This window comes from Pituophis catenifer, unplaced genomic scaffold (genome assembly GCF_029215685.1).
Source record: "Pituophis catenifer annectens isolate HBS135680 unplaced genomic scaffold, rPitCat1.0.hap2 SCAF_13, whole genome shotgun sequence".
Classification (NCBI taxonomy): domain Eukaryota; kingdom Metazoa; phylum Chordata; class Lepidosauria; order Squamata; family Colubridae; genus Pituophis; species Pituophis catenifer.
In genome coordinates, this window is record NW_027256893.1 from 8,349,260 (window position 1) to 8,369,116 (window position 19,857).

At 44.5% G+C, this 19,857-nt stretch overlaps 1 protein-coding gene across 1 annotated transcript in view; it reads right to left on the reverse strand.

Annotated features, from left to right (window-relative positions):
- Nucleotides 1–3,538: 3,538 nt before the first annotated feature.
- Nucleotides 3,539–19,857, reverse strand: part of GAN (gigaxonin) — a 36,497-nt gene continuing 20,178 nt past the window's right edge. Inside the window, exons 6-11 of the mRNA XM_070953239.1 lie at nucleotides 16,257–16,369; nucleotides 15,977–16,126; nucleotides 11,873–12,009; nucleotides 10,094–10,222; nucleotides 5,490–5,599; nucleotides 3,539–4,359 (exon numbers count right to left, since the gene is read on the reverse strand). Coding sequence (XP_070809340.1) covers nucleotides 4,169–4,359; nucleotides 5,490–5,599; nucleotides 10,094–10,222; nucleotides 11,873–12,009; nucleotides 15,977–16,126; nucleotides 16,257–16,369 — 830 coding nt within the window. The 3' untranslated portion in view covers nucleotides 3,539–4,168. The remainder of the gene's footprint in view (nucleotides 4,360–5,489; nucleotides 5,600–10,093; nucleotides 10,223–11,872; nucleotides 12,010–15,976; nucleotides 16,127–16,256; nucleotides 16,370–19,857) is intronic.

Below are 19,857 nucleotides of genomic sequence, written 5' to 3' on the forward strand. Positions count from 1 at the left end.
AAACACCATTCCACAGTTTATCACTGACCTTGGGATAATTAGGCAAACTGCCAAAGGCTTTTCTTGGCAAAAGTTCAGAAGCAGAAGATGCCAACAAGAAATGAATACAGTGAAACAAGAAGCAAATCTCTCAACGTCGTTTTCCGGCAAAGAGCCCAAGAGCCGTTGCTGGTCTTTTAAGCCTTATGGGAGGGGCCAATCATCTCTTGACCCTGCTCCCGAGTCGTCCTCTCTGCTTTATCTGCTCCTGCCTTCTGGCGGCTCTTCTCATACGTGCATTAGCAACAGGCTCCTCCTATTCCTCTGCCTCTCTACTGTCAGCCTCTGGAGGCTCCGAAGTCCGTGCATCACTCCCCGATGGCCCTGGCCCCATCTCTGCCTCCGACGCAGAGCCCTCGTCCGGGCCTTCCCCAGCCTCCAAGACTGGCCCATGTTCTTCCTCAGCCTCATCGCTGTCCGACTCCACTGCCAGCTCCGCAGACTGCGGGCGGACCACAACAGCTCCTTACTATACTTGTTGAATTAGCGAGGCACTCGCATTTAATAGTTTGAAACGAATGAACTCCGACCTCTTTGAATTCTCAAGGAAAGCAAGAAAAGACCCTTCCTGACATCATTCAGTTCAAAGTCTTGTTTTTATAGGTACACCTGGGCAACAATCACTTGCAAGAATCAGGAGAGAGCTTGCATGGGGAAAAGAGAAGAGAGCTTTGAGTCAAAGGAATAATAATATAAAGCTAGCTTCTCCATCTGCTCTTGCTGGGGGCTTCCAATGGAGGGGAGACAATTAATCCCCCCAAAAAAATTAACTTAAAAATGGCAGACTTGAAAACACACATTTCCCATCCAAAAAGGGAAACTGCCAATAAAAAGCAGAAACTGAACACCGAATGGATGAGCACCAACATTTCTTGACGAATGTATCTTTTATGTACACCGAGAGCGTATGCACCAAGGCAAATTCCTTGTGTGTCCAATCACACTTGGCCAATAAAGAATTCTATTCTATTCTGTTTCTATTCAATTCTATTCAGCTCATTTCTGCAAACTAAGCAGGTGACAAATGCTTCTCCTTTTCTTCTTCCTTTTATGCTTTCCAATCTGTTGTTCTTATTTTGCTCCCATCGGAATGGAATCATACTGGAGGGAATCCCAAAGAAAGACAATGAACGAAGATCCAACTGGATGATTCTCTATGTTTTGGATATTAGAAGGTCACGAGATAAAAAGAGAATATTTGTGTAGCTCAGGGTGGAAAGGAGGGGTCCTTGGTGCTCTCTGAGCTTGGCTGTTTTCTTGCAGGCGTTTCATGGCCCAACTAAGTAACATCATCAGTGCTAGTAGGGAGTGATGGCCTCTCTCAGATTATATTCTGGTGGTTTACCCTGTCAAGTGTTGGTGAGGGTGACCTCAGGGGTTCTTTGGCTGGGCTGTTTACTGTCGATTTATGTGGCACTTCCTTGATTGGGGTATTGCTTACTTCAATTGTTTAGATTAGGGGTTGGCAATCCATGGCTCTGGAGCCGCATGTGGCTCTTCTGTTGCGGCTCCCTCTCGCCAGTTGGCACCACAATTTTGAGAGGAGCTTCCGTTTAGGGAGAGGAAAAGCATGGCACGCCAGGAGGAGACTCGATGGCAAGGGGCGGGTTTTCTAGTCAGCTCCACAATTGATAGGGTTTTTGGTTAGGACAGGTAGAGGAAAAAGAACACCGCGCTAGGAGGAGACTCTATGGTGGGGGAACCGGACTGCTAGCCTGCTCCAGAAATGAACGGGAGGCTTCCGGTTAGGACCTTTGTGGTTCTTTGAGTGTTTAAGGTTGTGGATCCCTAGTTTAGATCAAGAGAGCCAGAAGCATCTCAAGGGAAGCTTTGAAGAATGTCCTTTGCATTAAATTGCCAGGTAAAGTGGCTGGGGATTGTAAGGAGGGGAAATAGCTGAAGGAAAGGACCCCTATTCCACTAAGACACAGAGAACCATTAGAAGACTTGAGGATAGAGGAGTCCAACCTTGGCAACTTTTAAGACTCGTGGGCTTCAACTCCCAGAATTCCCCAGCACAAGTCTTAAAAGTTGCCAAAGTTGGACTCCCCTGCTGTAGAAGAAGGTGGAGCAGCTACTCAAACCTTCCAAAATACTTCCGACATCGAAAAAAAGCAAAACTTGGGGAACCATATTTGCAGCCACTGTGACCTAAATGTGTATCTTTTATCTAAATGTTTGCACGAGTTTGTCTTTTTGAAAGAAGAACAAGATCTGGCTAACACGCGGAGAAATACGGTAAGCCTGTGCTTCTGATGTGAAAACAAGCCCTCAACAATTGGATCGTTGTAGATCTGTGAGTAGATCTACGAAGGAATGCATAGCAGATCTGTACTCGCAACAGAAACAAAACTTTTAAAATGTGCTTAGGATTTGCTCTTTAACCCCAGATGTTGTAGTCTTACTGTTTGTGTACCGATGACAGCCTTCCTGTCAAAATATGGACTTTCTAAGATCAGGTGGAGAAAGGCCCACAAATCTGGAGGCCTATATTCCTCCTCCAGAAGGAATGGGGGTCTTTGCATTCTGGATCCACAAACGCTGAAGCCCCAACCTTCGAGGGCACGAAGGATGATGGGAGCTGTATTCCAGGAACACCTGGCAGCCCTGAGATGTGCTCCAAGACATCCACATAAATTCCATTGGATTCACGTTACTGTAAACATCTGGCCCAATAATATGCATTACTGGGCACACACATTCAATGGAAAACAACGCCATTGTTGGAACAGCGCCATTTCCAGAATCTGCAGCGCAAGAACATGGAATATTTCAACAGTGTGACCTCTTTTTTTTTTTTTTTTGTTTATAGAGCTTCATTAACAAGGTGTAACAAAATAACGCTTAAGTAGAAAGGTAAAACAGTATTGTGACTAGCAAATTATCTATAGTCTAATTAAATATTAATATTTATGATCAAAAAAATAAACTTATAAAACGGAAAATAAAAATAAAACCTTCACTGTAATAAGTATCAACAATATTCAGCACAATGTTCTGAGAAAGAGGTAATTTTTACACCAAACGTTGGATTCCCCCCATATAATTCTCCAGACAGTGACTGAAATGTATTAATAATTTCACCGCCCCTTCCCCCACTTTACAAGAAGATTAAAAAAAGAAAAAAGTTATCTTCTGAGCCTTTCATCCGTAATACAACCGTTTAGGAATATATTTTTTTTACTCCTGAAAACTTGCATTTTTTAATTCATCATGTTTGGAAATATTCTCCTTGTATTAATTGCTCTTCTGCCCCCCACCCCACTCCCACCCCAAATACCTGCCCCGTTCATAATAATGTATGGCACTTCTGACATTCATTCTCACCCATCTCATTCATTGAGATCCATTCCTGAAGTCCAAAATACCTTTAAGGTCAACCACAAATAATAAAAGACCTATAGTATGTAATCATATTTAGTTCCCTTTTTTTTTTTAACGGCACAACGCTGAGCTTAGTTTTAGAGATTAGTCCATTTCGTTTAAAAAAAAAAAATTCCTAGGAATAAAAAAAAGTGTGAAAGATGGCTTTACGTGTCATTCCGGGCAGAGGCCTCCCAATTGCAAAGAAAGCTGTGAAAATAAAAATTCACCTGCCCATTTTTCTCCTCCTCCCAGTGGATCTTAAAAAAAAGTCTCTTTTGGCATGAGAGAGAGAGAGAGAGAGAGAGAGAGAGAGGAGAGAGAGAAGAGAGAGATTGATTTTCATTCAGTATATTGCCTGCCAGCCGGGCTTCCCCAGCTCACCACAACATTGTTACTCACAACCATTCCCCCTTGGTGAAAACACATCCTGCAGATGCTGCCCCATTTTTCCGTAAGTTTTCTTTTGACACTATTGTTCTTCGTTGGAAACCAAGGGACGGCCTCCAGCCGCATGGCTTAACACGTGTTAAGTAACGGGACCTCTTCCATTTTTCTCCCGTGAGCTCCTCCAGAGACAGGCCGAGGCTTAAGCGTTTTGAGCAACGAAAGGAAAGTTAGAATGGTTATCATACCAAAAGCCGAGTATACGGTTTAAATGTCTGCTTGCAGGACGTTGTTGGCTTCTCCGTTTACATAAAGCGGGTTTTATCAGTACAGTGGCCTTTCCCCGGACGCTCTTGCCGGGCCGCTGCGTGAAGGACGGTCAAGGAGAAGGGACGCGGGCGCGGAGGGAGAGGAGCAGCCCCTGCTGGAGTTGGAGGCGGAAGAGTTTGCAGTTGGCGATGCGCAAAGCGGCGCATCCGGTGTGGCGAAGGTAGGACGGGAAGAGTGGTTTCGTCGGGTGCCACGTTCCGGTGCTTCTTCGGAATTCCCGAACGTAATCGTAACTGGTACCTAATCGCAACGGCAGGGTTAGTTTGGGAAGTTGGGAGAAGCAGCTTTGAAGACGGAAAGCCAAAATACCGAATTCAACAGCAAGGCATGCAGTAAAAGAAGCATTTGACATCTTTTAGAAAAGGAAGGCATTAGATGTGTTTAAAGATGAGAGTCACCTTGCTGAACACCTAATTCCCCCTGAAATGTCTTAGGCCTAAAGATATTTACTCATGGAAGTAGGCTGTATTGCTATTATCCTTCTCATCTTCTCATTTTTCTATCTTTCCTAATACCTTCTCCTATTGGTAGCTATGATTTATCACTTCAGTTCAACTTATTACATTCATAGACCAGAGACCAGTGGGTGTGGCTTGGTGGGCGTGGCAGGGGAAGGATACTGTAAAATCTCCATTCCCTCCCCACTCCAGGGGAAGGTTACTGCAAAATCCCCATTTCCTCCCAATCAGCTGGGATTTGGGAGGCAGAGAATAGATGGGGGGCGGGGCCAGTCAGAATTTTTACTACCGGTTCTCCCAACTACTCAAAATTTCCGCTACCGGTTCTCCAGAACTGGTCAGAACCTGTTGAAACCCACTCTGGTGTGTTACCATGCTTCAGTAAGCCAAAAAAACAGGGGGATGAGATTGTGGGTTACTGTGATGTGTCAAATAAAAACAGATCAACTTGGTTGTAAAGGGGGAATATTTAACATGTTAAGGGCAGCACCTGTAGGTCAGTGTAGCTTTCCAAAAGACGCTAAACTGGAGTAGTTGGAGTAATAACAACCTTCTTGTGAGCCAGGATATATTTGCAGCTTGATTACAGAAGAGAAGCTTACGTTTTTAAACAAAAAAATAATTGTTTTTCACTTATCCAGCGGAGTTATTAAACTCAAGATGTGAAGCCCCCTGAAAGCCCCCTTTTTAATTCTGAATTTTAAACATTTTCTACTTGTTTTAATCTGCCTTTATTGTTTCTATATCTTATTTGTAGTTGCGGAAGGACTACAGGAAGGTGGGCAGTTTCTAAACGTGATAAATAAATAAAAAACAAGATGACCCTTGAAAAGTTTGACAAGCCTATCTTGTAGCAATGTGATGTTTGATTAGAAAAACAACAATCATGTTACTACTGGTTTAGGCACTAACCTGTATCCAGATCCCCGATCACATATATGCTGGCCCCAATGGGCACAGCTCCGTACACAAACGAGGAACTGGCTGGGATGCATAAATTCTGATCACTCAGATAGATCCATCTGCAAAGAAAGGCAACATTTTAGGAGGTGAACATATGTTCATTAACGAGTAGAAAGACCTAAAAAGACATTCGCAAATGGCTCACACGGCACACTAAAATCCTTTGAAGGAGTTTAAAACTGATGCTATATTTCCCACTGAGGTGACTTATCCCGTGGACACGTTTCTCACAATGTTTCTCAAATATTCTCAAAATTCAACCTTCTCAAAACCCCTGCAGGCAAGCCATTTCACATTGCAGAAACAGGTGGATGCGGCTCTTATAGAATTTGCAGCCGAAAGCACCAGAAATAGATTACATGCTTCCTGTTTTGGCTAATGCTGCACAACGTTTTGTTTAATAGCTGCCGACATTCATATGCTGGGTGAATCAGTGACAGAATGCAAGTTCTGTACACAGAGGGTTTGGCATTCAATTTCCTGTACCTCCTGATCGAAGTGTTTCAGGAAGCATCTCTGGCAAATATTTCTAGCTTGAATCTCAAAGAATCGCCATCAGGTACAATAAACAGGGCTAGACCAAGCTCGGCAGCAGCATAAAGCAGTGGTGAAATGTAAAATTTGTTATTACTGGTTCTGTGGGCGTGGCTTGGTGGGGGGGGGTGTAATGTGACTGGGTGGGCGTGGCCAACATTTTTTTTTAACTTTTACAACCATTTTTTCTACAACCTCGAAGAGGTTGCAAAAAATGCTTTTAAAAGCCTCTGACGATCCCAGCTGAGTCGAGCGATCATCAGAGGCTTTTTTTTTTCTTTTAAAGCATTTTTTCAGCCGAAGAGGTTGTAGAAAAAGTGTTTTTAAAAATTAAAAAAAAAAAAGCCTCTGATGATTGCGTGGCTCAGCTGAGCATGGGGGAGGGGGTGGTGCAGGGATTTTTGCTACCGGTTCTCCTAACCACCTGCTGCCATCGCTACCGGATCGGGTGATCCGGTCTGAACCGGGAGGATTTCACCCCTGCCGCTTAATACGGCAGTTTAATACGAGAATGCTTTGTTATTTGTTTTCATTACTTTCTTCGTTATTATTTTCTTACCACAACTACAGGTGGACTTCGGGCTTACGATCAGGTTCGAGTCCAAAATTAACCTTGCTAAGCAAAGCAGTTAAGGGAGCTTTGCCCCGTTTTATGACCCTTTGGGGCACAGTTGTTAAACGAATCATGTGGTTATTAAGTGAATCTGGCTTCCCCACCATCCATTGCTTGTTGGAAGCCGGCCGGGAAGCTCGCGAATGATTATCACATGACCCCCCCCCAGACCGTCCGAATGTTGATCTTCCAAATTTTAACTTTGAATGGTCACTAAACGAACGGCCGTAATTTGAGAACTACCTGTATCTACGGAGCCTGGACATGATTCTTTTGAAGAACAGAATACTCCTCCAAAGGCCAGCCCAATCGTGAGACAGGAAGGGCCTGATCACCCCAGGCAAAGAGTTTGGATCGGTATCAGAGGATTGCAAATTATTATTTGTTGCTGCTGTGTATTTTTATGGGAAACAGTCCTTTGTGGCACTGTCGGTCGCCTCTGTTGGTCTGGACCGGAGTATTTCAAGCCCTGAACTAAAGGGTGGGAATTGCAAGTGGTTCGATTCCCCGCTCCCCCAATTTCAGGCAGCAAAGATCAATTCTTCAACATTTCAATTTGAGATCACGTGCTGTGAAGGAAGGAAAACGTATAGCCCTGGTGCAGAGTTTAAGGAGTTACACATCACCACCACCACCACCACCACCCCAAAAAAGTTTGGAATTCAATTACTGTACAGTGAAGCACAAGAGCCACAACACAAGTAGTCGACTGAACAATCCACGGTAACCAACAGAAATAGATCCCTTCTAATAAAGCTTTAGTAGCCATTTCCTATCAATCCTCACAGCCTCTTTTATAGTACAATAGCACCCTCTTCTGGTTAACCGCAGTATAAGTCATATTGCATTGCAGGTACTGATAGTCCTTGAGTTACGACCACAACTGAGCCCAAAATTTCTGTCGTTAAGTGCGACATTTATGAAGTGGGTTTGGCCCCATTTTGCAACCTTTTTTTTTGCCAGGGTTGTTAAGTGAATCACTGCTAAGTTAAATTAGCAACATGGTTGTTAAGTGATTGACTTCCCTGTTGACTGCCTGTCAGAAGGTCACAATAGGTGATCTCATAACCCTGGGATACTGCAACCGTCATAAGTATGAGTCCGTCGCTCATCTGGCCGTGGAGTTGATGCAACAGTTGTTAAGTGGGGAAAACAGTCATTGGTCACTTTTTTCAAGCGTCATTGTTAACTTCGAACGGTTGCTAAATGAACTATTGTAAATCGAGGACTACATGTACTGTAATGCCCACGAACTAGGATTGTGCAAAGAATTCAGAAGAGCTCTTTGCACAAGGCATAAGAGCGGTGGTGCATTCCTCTAGGAGCATGAAAGCAATGGGGTCCTTTCAAGAGGGCCTGACACGGCTGTCTGGCTGTCTTCAGATGCCTGTCAATGTCCAGCAGCTTCATTTCTCGTAACACGTTTGAGGGTGTAAAAGAATTTAGACCTGACACAAGGGTCTCAGACAAGAGGTTATACGGAGATTGCAGCGTTCCGAAGTAGAAGGGAAGACAAGAAAGTATTCAAAATAAACTTGGCATTCATGTTATTTAGTATAAAAGGTAAAGGTTCCCCTCGCACATACGTGCTAGTCATTCCCGACTCTAGGGGGCGGTGCTCATCTCCGTTTCAAAGCCGAAGAGCCAGCGCTGTCCGAAGACGTCTCCGTGGTCATGTGGCTGGCATGACTCAGCGCCAAAGGCGCACGGAACGCTGTTACCTTCCCACCAAAGGTGGTCCCTATTTTCATACTTGCATTTTTTTACGTGCTTTCGAACTGCTAGGTTGGCAGAAGCTGGGACAAATAACGGGAGCTCACCCGTTACGCGGCACTAGGGATTCGAACCGCTGAACTGCCGACCTTTCGATCAACAAGCTCAGCATCTTAGCCACTGAGCCACCGTGTCCCTTTTTATTTAGTATAAGATGGGGCATAAAGGAACGTGGACAAGCTAAGATTCTGCTATTGTACCTTACTACGTGGTGGGGGAATTCTGGGAGTTGAAATCCACAAAGTAGCCAAAGTTTGAAGAGCACTCTTCTTACAATAATATAGTGGCGGTCCAGGAATCCCTGCGGGGTTTGTTTCTCAACCTGGTTGACGCAGGAGGAGGCTTGTCCTTGCATCCTCAGACAATTAGGGACAACCTTTCAAAGGTGTCCTTTCAACCTTTCAAAGCGGCAATGAGCCTTCCAAAAGTTGCAGCAGCTTTCATGCTTCATGCTCTGTCTACAGCCATGTATTCCTCAGTATTCTGTCCTTTATGCTGTAGGATTAACTTTAATTCCCTCTTAAGATAGTTTAGAACCATGATGGCAAACCTATGGCACGTGTGCCAGAGGTGGCACGCAAAGCCCTCTCTGGGGGCACGCATGCCGTCACCAGCTGCTCTTCTGGTTTCCAGCGCGCATGTGGTTTCTGGCACGTATTTCCAGCCAGCTGGTCTTCAGAAAATGGCCAAAAAATGGGCCCTTTTCCAGCCGTTTTTTGAGCCAAAAACAGCCCAAAAAACCAGCCCAAAACCAGGCATGTGCACGCCGGCCAGCTGGCATTCGAGTTTCCGGTGCTGCGGCGTGCGCACATATACACACATGTAGGCGCGTTCCTGTTTGGGCACTCGGTGCCAAAAAGGTTCACCATCATTGATTTTAGAATCTCTCTCTATATATTCCCCCCGTTCTCCCTCTCTCTCCCTCTCTCTCTCCCCCCATCCATCTATCTCCCCCTATTTATCTGCACATTACTTTTCTTTTATATTTCATTTTAATTAAATGTGATTTCTCTACTCTACATTGCTGGTCTACAACCAAATAAAGATTTGATGGATGGATGCTTCCAGGAAGGATGCTGTTCTGGGAAGCTACTGAATGTTTTTTGTACAAGCTGGCTAGTCTATATTAACACTCCTACCCAACTTTCTTTCTAGGAGGGCAGGCTGCACTCAAACGTACAAAATGCCGCAAGATGCCTTTCCTTTGAAGGGAAAGAGCTTTCGCGGTGATTGGCTTCACCCTGGCAAAGATTTCCAGCTTTCCAGCCAACTGAAGATAAACCAAGTGACAAGACTGAGAAGGATTATCTGCAGAGGTAATCAATCAAAGGCGGCTTTATTGGCTAGAGGGAGAGCAACGGAGAATTATTCCCCAGGTGCAGCTCTTAATAATAAATGCTCTTCAGTGAAGTTGCCAGAGTCCAAACAAGATAACAGCCAACCGATTACAGCAGAGGTCTCCAAACTTGGCAGCTTTAAGACTTGTGGACTTCAACTCCCAGAATTCTCCAGCCAGCATTGCTGGCTGGAGAATTCTGGGAGTTGAAGTCCACAAGTCTTAAAGCTGCCAGGTTTGGGGACCCCTGGTTTACAGAGTGGATGAGACTCTGTTACAGAGCAAAGAGTTAGCTACCTCTTGAATTCATCGTGGTAGAATTCTGATTTGCACGTCACCATCTCACTGGTTTGATTGTCGTCGCGGCTTCTCACGCCGCCGAAGACGTAGAGCTCTGAAGCCACGCCACACGCCACGGCCCCAAACCTGAAAAACAGAGGAAGATGAGACAGGGTTAAGCATGGACATTAACTCAGCACGCATGTTAACTAACCCCCTTCCCGTGTTGTCTTAGCGGTTTTCACCCAACCTCATCCAGGCTTGGATAGTGACGTTTCCTTAGCGTAAGCTGCCGCCTTACTATTCCTGCCTCTTATTCCCCTGCATATCTCAGGCGAAGTCTAAAGCAGCGGTCACCACTGGTGGTCTGTGAGAAAATGTTGGTGGTCCGCAGAAAAATTATTTGCATAATTATTTGCATATTATTTGCATAGAGTCAGACATGACTGGTCAGGGGAAAACTTTTACCTTTTTTAAAAATGTGGAAATGTGGCTGTCAGATGCTCATCTTCACTTTCTTTGAAGCTCGCTAGCAACTGCCATAACCAGGGCGGAGGGAGCTTATGGGAGGGGAAAGTGTGCTGGAGGTAAGAAAGAATGCTTTGGGAAATTGGGGAGTATGGACACTAACAGGAATCACATGGTCAGTGGTGGGATGCTGCCGGTTTAACAACCGGTTCTGTGATTGCGCACTTCGCGTGTAAAGTTTTACAAATACTAACCTTCTGTGTTACCACTTGGGAGTAACACAGCTGAGGCATGGCAATCCATTGTGCTGCGATAAAGGTAAGTAAAGTGCAGGGAGGGGCAGGCAGGACGACCTGATTGTCAGAGCGAACCGGTTCGCTCCCAGCTGATCGTTGGAGCAAACCAGCTCGCCCGAACCGATTCGAACCGGTAGAATCCCACCCCTGCACTCGGTGCCAAACGAAGCCATCTGCCGAGTTTCAAGGACGCCAGACCCGGGAAAGGAATTTACACCAACGCCTGAGATGCTGAGTTCCCGAAACACAGGAATGAGATCTGATTGCCCTCACAGGGGATTGCTTTCAATAGATGATTTTCGTGTGATTATTCCTCAGAGCTTGCCTCCTCCATGCTGCACTCAGCATCTGTAGGAAATGTGCCTTTTCTCTAAATCCTATGGAGTCAAGGGTCATTCCTTCCTAGGGAGTAGATGGGGCCAGTCTGACAGTGGCTTTTAAAAAGTAAAAGAACAAAAAAAGAAATCCTAGCCAAAGAGCCTAGATACCACTCATTCTCTCTCCATAGTCTGCAAAGAAATGCAGGAGGCTAGTCTATTGGCAGGCCAGAGGTGAAAATACCTTTTGCCAAAGGACACCTCCCTGCAACAGACGTCTTACTCATCTGAACAAAACCTCCAGCACCTATGACAGCCAGGTTAATGCTTAAATCCAAGACTGATGAAGAAGACGCCAGGTTTAATCTGTGAATCGTCAAATGGCTTGTGAGAGTAATGAAATGGTGGATGGATCTAGTAATCTGGGCAGTAAATCTTAATAACAATGGCAATAGCGCTTAGACTTATATACCGCTTCACAGTGCTTTTACAGCTCTCTCTGAGTGGTTTACAGAGTCAGCCTATTGCCCCCAAACAATTTGGGTCCTCATTTTACCCACCTCGGAAGGATGGGAGGCTGAGTCAACCTGGAGCCTGGTGAGATTTGATCTGCCAAATTGCAGGCAGCCGGCAGTCAGCAGAAGTAGCCTGCAGGACTGCATTCTATCCACTGCACCACCGCAGCTCATCTAAATAACTCTTAATATCTTACTCACCTCCTCTCTTTCAGAGGGCAGATGGCCGTCCACTGCTGAGTCCTCGGGTCGTAACATTCCACAGACTCAAAGAGCTTTCCATAGGAACCACCGCCCATTGCATAGATCTTCTTCTTCATAGCTGCGTAGCAACCAATCTTAAAAAATGAAAATGCACAACATCTGTTACACAGAGCAGGGCATGAGTCAATTCGCCGCAATGTCCCGACAAAAGGCAGCAACACGACAGTAATACAAATGATGAACTCCTGAAAGGGAAAGGGGAAGTCCCCTCACACATTAATCAACAGATGGTTAAAAAAAGATCCCATTCCTGATACAATTCAAAACAAAAAACAAAAGAGTCCTCAAGATTGAGTGCTTTTAAAATCTGGATCTTTATTTGGAACATAGGAAGGCAACTCCAACAGGATGGCTCTGCTGAGATTCAGCTTTTCTCTACACAGGTTTAAGGATTGTTTCTCTTTCTGTAGTGCCTGGAAAGAGTTTAATCAGTTCTATCAGCTCCAGTGTACTTTGTTCTCATTTTCTAAAGGCATTTTCTTGTTCCTTAACACTTGCATCATGTATTATATTAGGTTCACAAAAGATTTTACCTTCTTGTATCATGAAAAGAGGAAGGTGAAGAGCGAGGAGGAGGAGTGGAAGAGGAAGAAGGGGAAGGGGAAGAAGGAGGAGGAGGAGGAGGAGGAGGAAACAGGAAGGGGAAAGGGAATTGCAGACAAATTTCTGTTGTGATCAACATAAACCATAAATCTGACTCTGAGGCCTCCTTGAAGCCAAATTGGCAGAATACAGGAAAAGAAAGGTGCCATAAACCAATTGTCAAACCTGCAGGAGAGGTAGAAGTAGTCTTTCTGCTTTAGATACATGAAAGCAACAGACAGGTGTTGCTTTGATAAAAGAAACCAGCAGGTGTTTCCTCCTAAAGGTAGAATTCCCTAAACTGTTCAAACAGTCTATCTTGAGACAACCAGCCAATTAAAAAGGGCCTTTTTCTATTATTTCTTTTTTTTTCTCCCACGTTGTTTTATTAAGAGTCATACAGGATGATAGAGACCAAAGTTGCATATTTGAAGAGCATCGTAACGATCTGTGGAGCCCATCAAAGTCAGCAAGACTTGGTCCAGCTCAGCATTAAAAGTTCTTTAATGACGCCTTCATTGAGCTCCACTCAAGCCTTCCAGAACAAATTCAACTTCCTGCTTTTGACTATCAAGATTGTTTATATCCAAAGGCAGGGGTCAGCAATCCACGGCTCTGGAGCCGCATGTGGCTCCTTCATCCTACTGCTACGGCTCCGTTACCGGTCGGCACCACAATTTTGACAGGAGTTTACGGTTAGGGGGGAAAAGCACGGTGCGCCAGGAGGAGACTCTATGGCAAGGGACAGGTTTTCCGTTCGGCTCCACAATTGATAAGGCTTTCGGTTTGGACAGATAAAGGGAAAAGGACACCAACTAGGAGGAGACACTATGGTGGGGGAACTGGACTTCTGGTCGGCTTCAAAATTGAACGGGGGGCTTCCAGTTAGGACCTTTGTGGCTCTTTGAGAGTTTAAGGTTGCCGATCCCATCCAAAGGGAACAACCAAGTTCCTTGAATTGCAAGACCTCAAATGCTGCCTCAAAAGACCTTCAAAGCAAAGTTGCCAACATAAAGCTTTAAAGTTTTTCAGGAGAAAGTTAGCAAAGGCACAACGAGACAGAAATCATAACAGGGACACCGATTAATTTAAAATACCAAGGAAATCAAGTGGATTTCTTGGCCCGATTACCATTCAAGGTGGCAGCCCTTGCATATTGGGTTTTTTTCCCCCATTTTTAAAGCTTTTGTTAATTTTATATGAGTATTAGATTGTGTCTGTCTGTCTGTCTGTCTGTCGACAGGACAGGGTGGTCAGCGAAGAACTTACTCTCCGGGAATCCATCTAAGTAAGAATTCTTCTAGAACCACCAAAGGAGCTTTTGAGATGAGCTTTTTGATGCAATTGGGAGTTCTGAGGCTGTTTTTTTAAAGAGCCTGCACTCTTTCGCTGCCCTTTTAGTGGCTTTTTAAAAGTTGTTCAGAAGTTGAGTCATGGCAACTGGGAAAAAAAAATCGTTTTGATTGGAAACGTTCCACTGCTTATGCAAGTATGTTCTTCGGTTCACTCTTCACTGAAGAAACGACTCGGATAAGTGGCGAAACGTTTCAAACCAAAAGGAAAAAGAAGCCCAGTTGCCATGACTCACCTTCCAGCCAAGTCTACTTGGATGACTGTCTTCATTGACTTTTCAAAAGTGCTTCTGAGAAGCACGTAGATCCTGTTTCGAGGCTGAAAAACAACACGAAGTGAACAAAATAAACCTCTTCCTCTTATTTTTTGTATTTAAACTGGCTGGCGCAAGGTCTTTCCTCTGAAGCTTCTACCGCCGGTAGCTTTTCAAAAGACGTTATAAAACCTCACATGGCTATTTAGATGATAGGAGCAGATCTGGATGGAACAAACATTGATATTATTTCCCTTGCTGGGTTTAGGATAATCTACAAGCAACAGCATAAATTGCTCAGAAAGTCCATCTGCTGAAGCTTGAACAGCTACCAGAAGATCTGGCCCTCGTCTCTACTTCACTTTTTTTCACAACGGCAACCAACAACCGAAACATCCTTTTACAATATTAATACGTGGTGTAAAGCCTATTGGCAGCTTGCAGCAGCTACATCAACAAACCACTTCTGCAACCTTGCCAAGAAAACTGCAGGGACCAGTCCAGGCAGTTGCCAGGCGTCAACGCTGCCTTGTGTCTCACACAGTCACACAACCAGCTACCTAGCTGAAAGGATTGCTAAGAAAAATTACTAGCTATTTTGAGTCCATTACATGACGCCAATGTGCACAATTCTACAGTATCAAGTCAGGGAAAGATCTGGGGCAGGGGTTGGCAACCTTAAACACTCAAAGAGCCACTAAGGCCCTAACCGGAAGACCCCATTCAATTCTGGAGCCGACCAGAAGTCCGGTTCCCACACCATAGAGTCTCCTCCTAGCGTGGCATCCTTTTTCTTCTGCTGACCGGAGGTCCGGTTCCCCCACCATAGAGTCTCCTCCTAGCGCAGCGTCCTTTTTCCTCTACTTGTCCTAACCGAAAGTCCTATCAATTGTGGAACCGACTGGCAACAGGGAGCTGCAGCAGAGGGATGAAAGAGCTGACCCCCTGATCTGGGGTTTCTGAGACAAGTGAATGAGAATTGCCCGACCAGGAATTGAGAACCTGCAGCCCTTTGAAGACGCAAATGGAGAACTATTGTCATCATCCTTGAATATTAGTGGTTATGGCTGGGATGTATGGATATTGAAGTCCAATAGCATCTAGATCAGTGTTTCTCAACCTTGGAAGCTTGAAGATGGGTGGACTTCAACTCCCAGAATCCCCCAGCCAGCGCTGCTGGCTGGGGGATTCTGGGAGTTGAAGTCCACCCATCTTCAAGCTTCCAAGGTTGAGAAACACTGATCTAGATGGCCATCTAGAGCTGATTGAGATTACACTCCAATTGGTATTGCTAGCCCCTAAACCAAAGTTGTAGCAAGACAACTTTAGGGATTTATATATTTAACTGTGAGGACAGCCAACTCAAACAACTCTGGGAAATTTTATAACTGACTTATAAATTCCTCAATCGGTACTTAATTTTCCTTTATTTCTTTTCTCGTTTACCTTTTTCCTTCTTGTCTCTTGTTTAGTAGATACTGTAATTCTTGCAGAAGCAATTGCTCTGTTTGGTTTTCAATCTGTTTAATGGCAGTTAGTACATTACGGTCTCTTTTAAGATAAATTTGGCAATAATCCCCAAAGAGATTTAAAACCTCTTAATTCAAGTGCATCTTTTTTTTTTTTTTTTAAATAGCTTCTTGAGGGTTGGGGAAAGGTACAGAAAGGAAAACTGAGGAAACCAGAGCTTATTGTTTTATGCTTATAATTGGTAAGAATCTTTTATTTTTTATTTTTTTTTAAAAAAAACCCCATCACATGGAGAAAAGGAGTGGGAAAAGAGAGAGAGAGATTGCAGTAGTTTCAGAAAGAAATATGACCAGCTTGCTTTTTTCCTTTTGCTTGCTTTTTACCTTCCTAATCATGGTTAAATCTGGTTGCTTTGTCCATGTCCTATTGTAAATGTCATAGGACTCCATGGAAGTGAGCACCTGTTCTCCATCCTCGCCTCCCAAAACGTATAGGACCCCATCAATCTCGACCAGACCAAAATTGTGCCGGGCCTATTGGAAAGATGAAATGTAAGAATGAACTCTTAAATCAAGACAGTTCTGCAAATTTTCTTAGGTTGCAATACAAGCTATGGAGTACATAGGCAACTACAATACACCATTCACAGAAACGGAAAGCTACCTCAGTCATTGGTGGCAAGGGGCTCCACGTATTTGTATCTGGATCGTACTTTTCGCCCGAATTTAGCGTGGCTTTATTTTCATCTTGACCTCCCAGGACAAACAGGAATCCCTCTGAGAAACAGGCCATAAAAATATATTTCAAAACACAAATTATAAGGATGGCACATCGAGCTAGCGTATGCATTTTGTAAGAACGATCAACAATTGGCGAGAGAAAGAAGCGCTGGAATTAAATTACAGAAACTATTACAAGTGCTACATCTTCAGGTTTTAATAACAGAGTTGAAGGGACCTTAGACAGCTTCTCATCCTATCTCCAGCTCAGGCAGGAAACAAATAGCTGTCCAATCTCTTCTTAGAAACCACCCACAGCTTCTGGAGGCAAAGCCATTCCACTGATTAATTGTTCTCACTGACAGAAAATGTCTCCTTAGTTCTAGGTTGCATTTCTCTTGATAAAGATTCCATCCATTACTCTTTGTCCTACCTTCAGGTGCTCTGGAGAATACGCACTTCTTCCTAGCTGGCAATATGATTCCTGTCTAGCCATACCACGTTGTGTATGATAAGTGTAGCTTGAGTCTGACTTTACTGCCTAATGAAGTTGGGCAACGTTTTGCCCAGATCTTCTCATGAACATGACAATTGATACTCTGGACTACATCTGCAATTATTTCAAGTAGATTATTCATTGAGTGAATAATCCAGCAGATATAGCTAAGGTAAAGGTTCCCCTCGCACATATGTGCTAGTCGTTCCTGACTCTAGGGGGCGGTGCTCATCTCCGTTTCAAAGCCGAAAACCCAGTGCTATCTGAAGACGTCTCCGTGGTCATGTGGTCGGCATGACTCAATGCCAAAGACACATGGAATGCTGTTACCAAAGATGGTCCCTATTTTTCTACTTGCATTTTTTACTGCTTTCGAACTGCTAGGTTGGAAGAAGGTGGGACAAGTAACAGGAGCTCACCCCATTACACGGCACTAGGGATTCGAACCGCTGAACTACCGACCTTTCGATCAACAAGCTCAGCATTTTAGCCACCACATCCCTACTTATGCAAGTATATAGTGGACACCAAAATGAACACCAGACTAAGCTATTCATTTATCTTCTTGGCTTAGTATGTTTTGTGAACATAGTAATAGCAATAGCAGTTAAAACTTTAGTGCTTTACAGCCCTAAGCGGTTTACAGAGTCCGCCTCTTGCCCCCAACAATTTGGGTCCTCGTTTTACCGACCTTGGAAGGATGGAAGGCTGAGTCAACCTTGAGCCTGGTGAGATTCGAACTGCCAAATTGCAGGCAGCTGGCAGTCTGCAGAAGTAGCCTGCTGTACTGCACTCTAACCACTGCGCCACCACGGCTCGTAACCACAAACAAAGCCACTGTAGTTTGTTAAACATAGTTAAAGAAACTATGGTTGACTATAATGTATATGTATCTAATTACTGGCTCTAAGATGTTTAACAAGTTTCTATTAGGCAGCAAAGAAAATGTATCAGGCCAAAAGGATTACATCAAAAGAGTAAAAGAACCAGTTTAGTGTAGTAATGATGAGCTGGCCTAGGAGACTGAGTTCTAAGCTCCCCCTTAGGCATGGGCTGAGGCGACTCCAAATGCTGGCTGAGGCGACTCCAGTCACTCTCTCTCAGCCCAACTCAACTCAGAGAGTTGTTGTTGAGGGGAATATAGGAGGGAGGAGGAGTAATAGGGATATTTGGTGTCTTGAGTTACATGTAAAAAAAGGCAGGAAAGAAAGTGCGTGTTATTAAAAAAAAGATGTTGAGATCCTAGAAAGAGTGCAGAGAAGAGCAACCAAGATGATTAGGGGACTGGAGGCTAAAACATACGAAGAATGGTTGCAGGAACTGGGTGTGTCTACGTCTAGTGAATTGGACGACGAGGGGGGTGACATGATAACGGTCTTCCGATATCTGAGGAGCTGCCACAAAAAGGGGGGGGGTGTCAACCTATTCTCCAAAGCACCTGAGAGCAGGATAGGAAACAATGGATGGAAGCCAATCAAGGAAAGAGGCAGCCTGGAATTAAGGAGAAAATTCCCAACTTTGAGAACAATTAATCAGTGGAACGGTTTGCCTTCAGAAGCTGTGGGTGCTTCACCACTGCAGGCCTTTAAGAAGAGACTGGACAGCCATTTGTATGAAATGGTATAGGGCCGTGATGGTGAACCTATGGCACGTGTGCCACCATATCAGTCGGCACACGAGCTCAGCTCCAGCTGATTTCCGGGCCTTCTGGGCCCACCAGAAGTAGGGAAACAGGCTGTTTCCTGCCTCCGGAGGGCCTTGGGGGGGGGGGGGGGAGGTGAGGAAGGCCCGTTTTTCTTTCTCACCTGGCTCCAGAACCTCTCTATGAGTCTGGGGAGGGAGAAAACAGCCTTCCCCACCCCCTCGGAGGTCCTCCAGAGCCTTCTATGAAGACAGCAAAAAATGTCACTTCCTGCCCAACCGGAAGTTGGGAAACGGGCTATGTCTGGCCTCCGGAGGGCTTCTGAGGGGGTGGGGAAGGCCGTTTTCGCCATCCCCAGACTCATAGAGAGGATCTGGAGCCAGGTGAGACAGACAAATGGGCCTACTGGGCCATCACGTGCCAGGAGTGGGGGGGAGAGGGGGGGTCATGTGCACATGTGCGGGGCACATAGAATTATGGGTGTGGGCACGCGGGCGCGCAAACCCCCCCCTTCCTGGCATGCAATGGCAAAAAGGTTAGCCATCACTGGTATAAGGTCTCTTGCTTAAGCAGGGAGTTGGACTAGAAGACCTCCAAATTATCTTTCAACTCTTGTTATTCTGTATTCTGATTATATTCATAGTCAATGAAGAAAAAAAAAAAAAAGCAAAATATATACAATATGACTGGGTTCCTAAGACAAGGATGTATGTATTGATAGCACTTCCTTGTACACAATGTCTAGGTGGGAAATGACAACATCTCCAAAATGGCCAGATAGTTCACCATATTGCAATTCTAAGCCGCAACCCTTTTATATATGCACCTACATCATATAAAATGTCAGGGATCAAATTGTGATGCTGTGTCTACAATCTTGCCTGTTCTAACTTCCACAAATATGTGGCCCCTGAAGATGCTGCCAGAGGAAATGGAAGCAAAGAAAATTTATTTTGGTAAAAACCTACGATACCTCTTAGAATACAATAGCAAGAGGATAAACTTTAGAAAAGCTATGAATACAATAACATTTCCCACTGATCTCTTTTGAATATTGCCTTGTATTTATTAGACAAAAACCAGTCACCTCATCAAATATTTATTTAATTGATATACCAGACGGGTATAATTGAAAGACGCTTGCTCCTGGGGAGGAAAGCTATGGCAAAGTTAGACAGCATTCTAAAAACCAGAGACATCACCCTGCCAATAAAAGTGCGTATAGTCAAGGCTATGGTTTTCCTAATTGCAATGGATGGCTGTGAAAGTTGGACCATAAGAAAGGCTGAGCGCCAAAGAATTTAGACCTTTGAACTATGGTGCTGAAGAAGACTCCTGCAAGTCCCTTGGACTGCAAGGCGATCAAACCGGTCAGTCCTAGAGGAGATCAACCCTGACTGCTCTTTA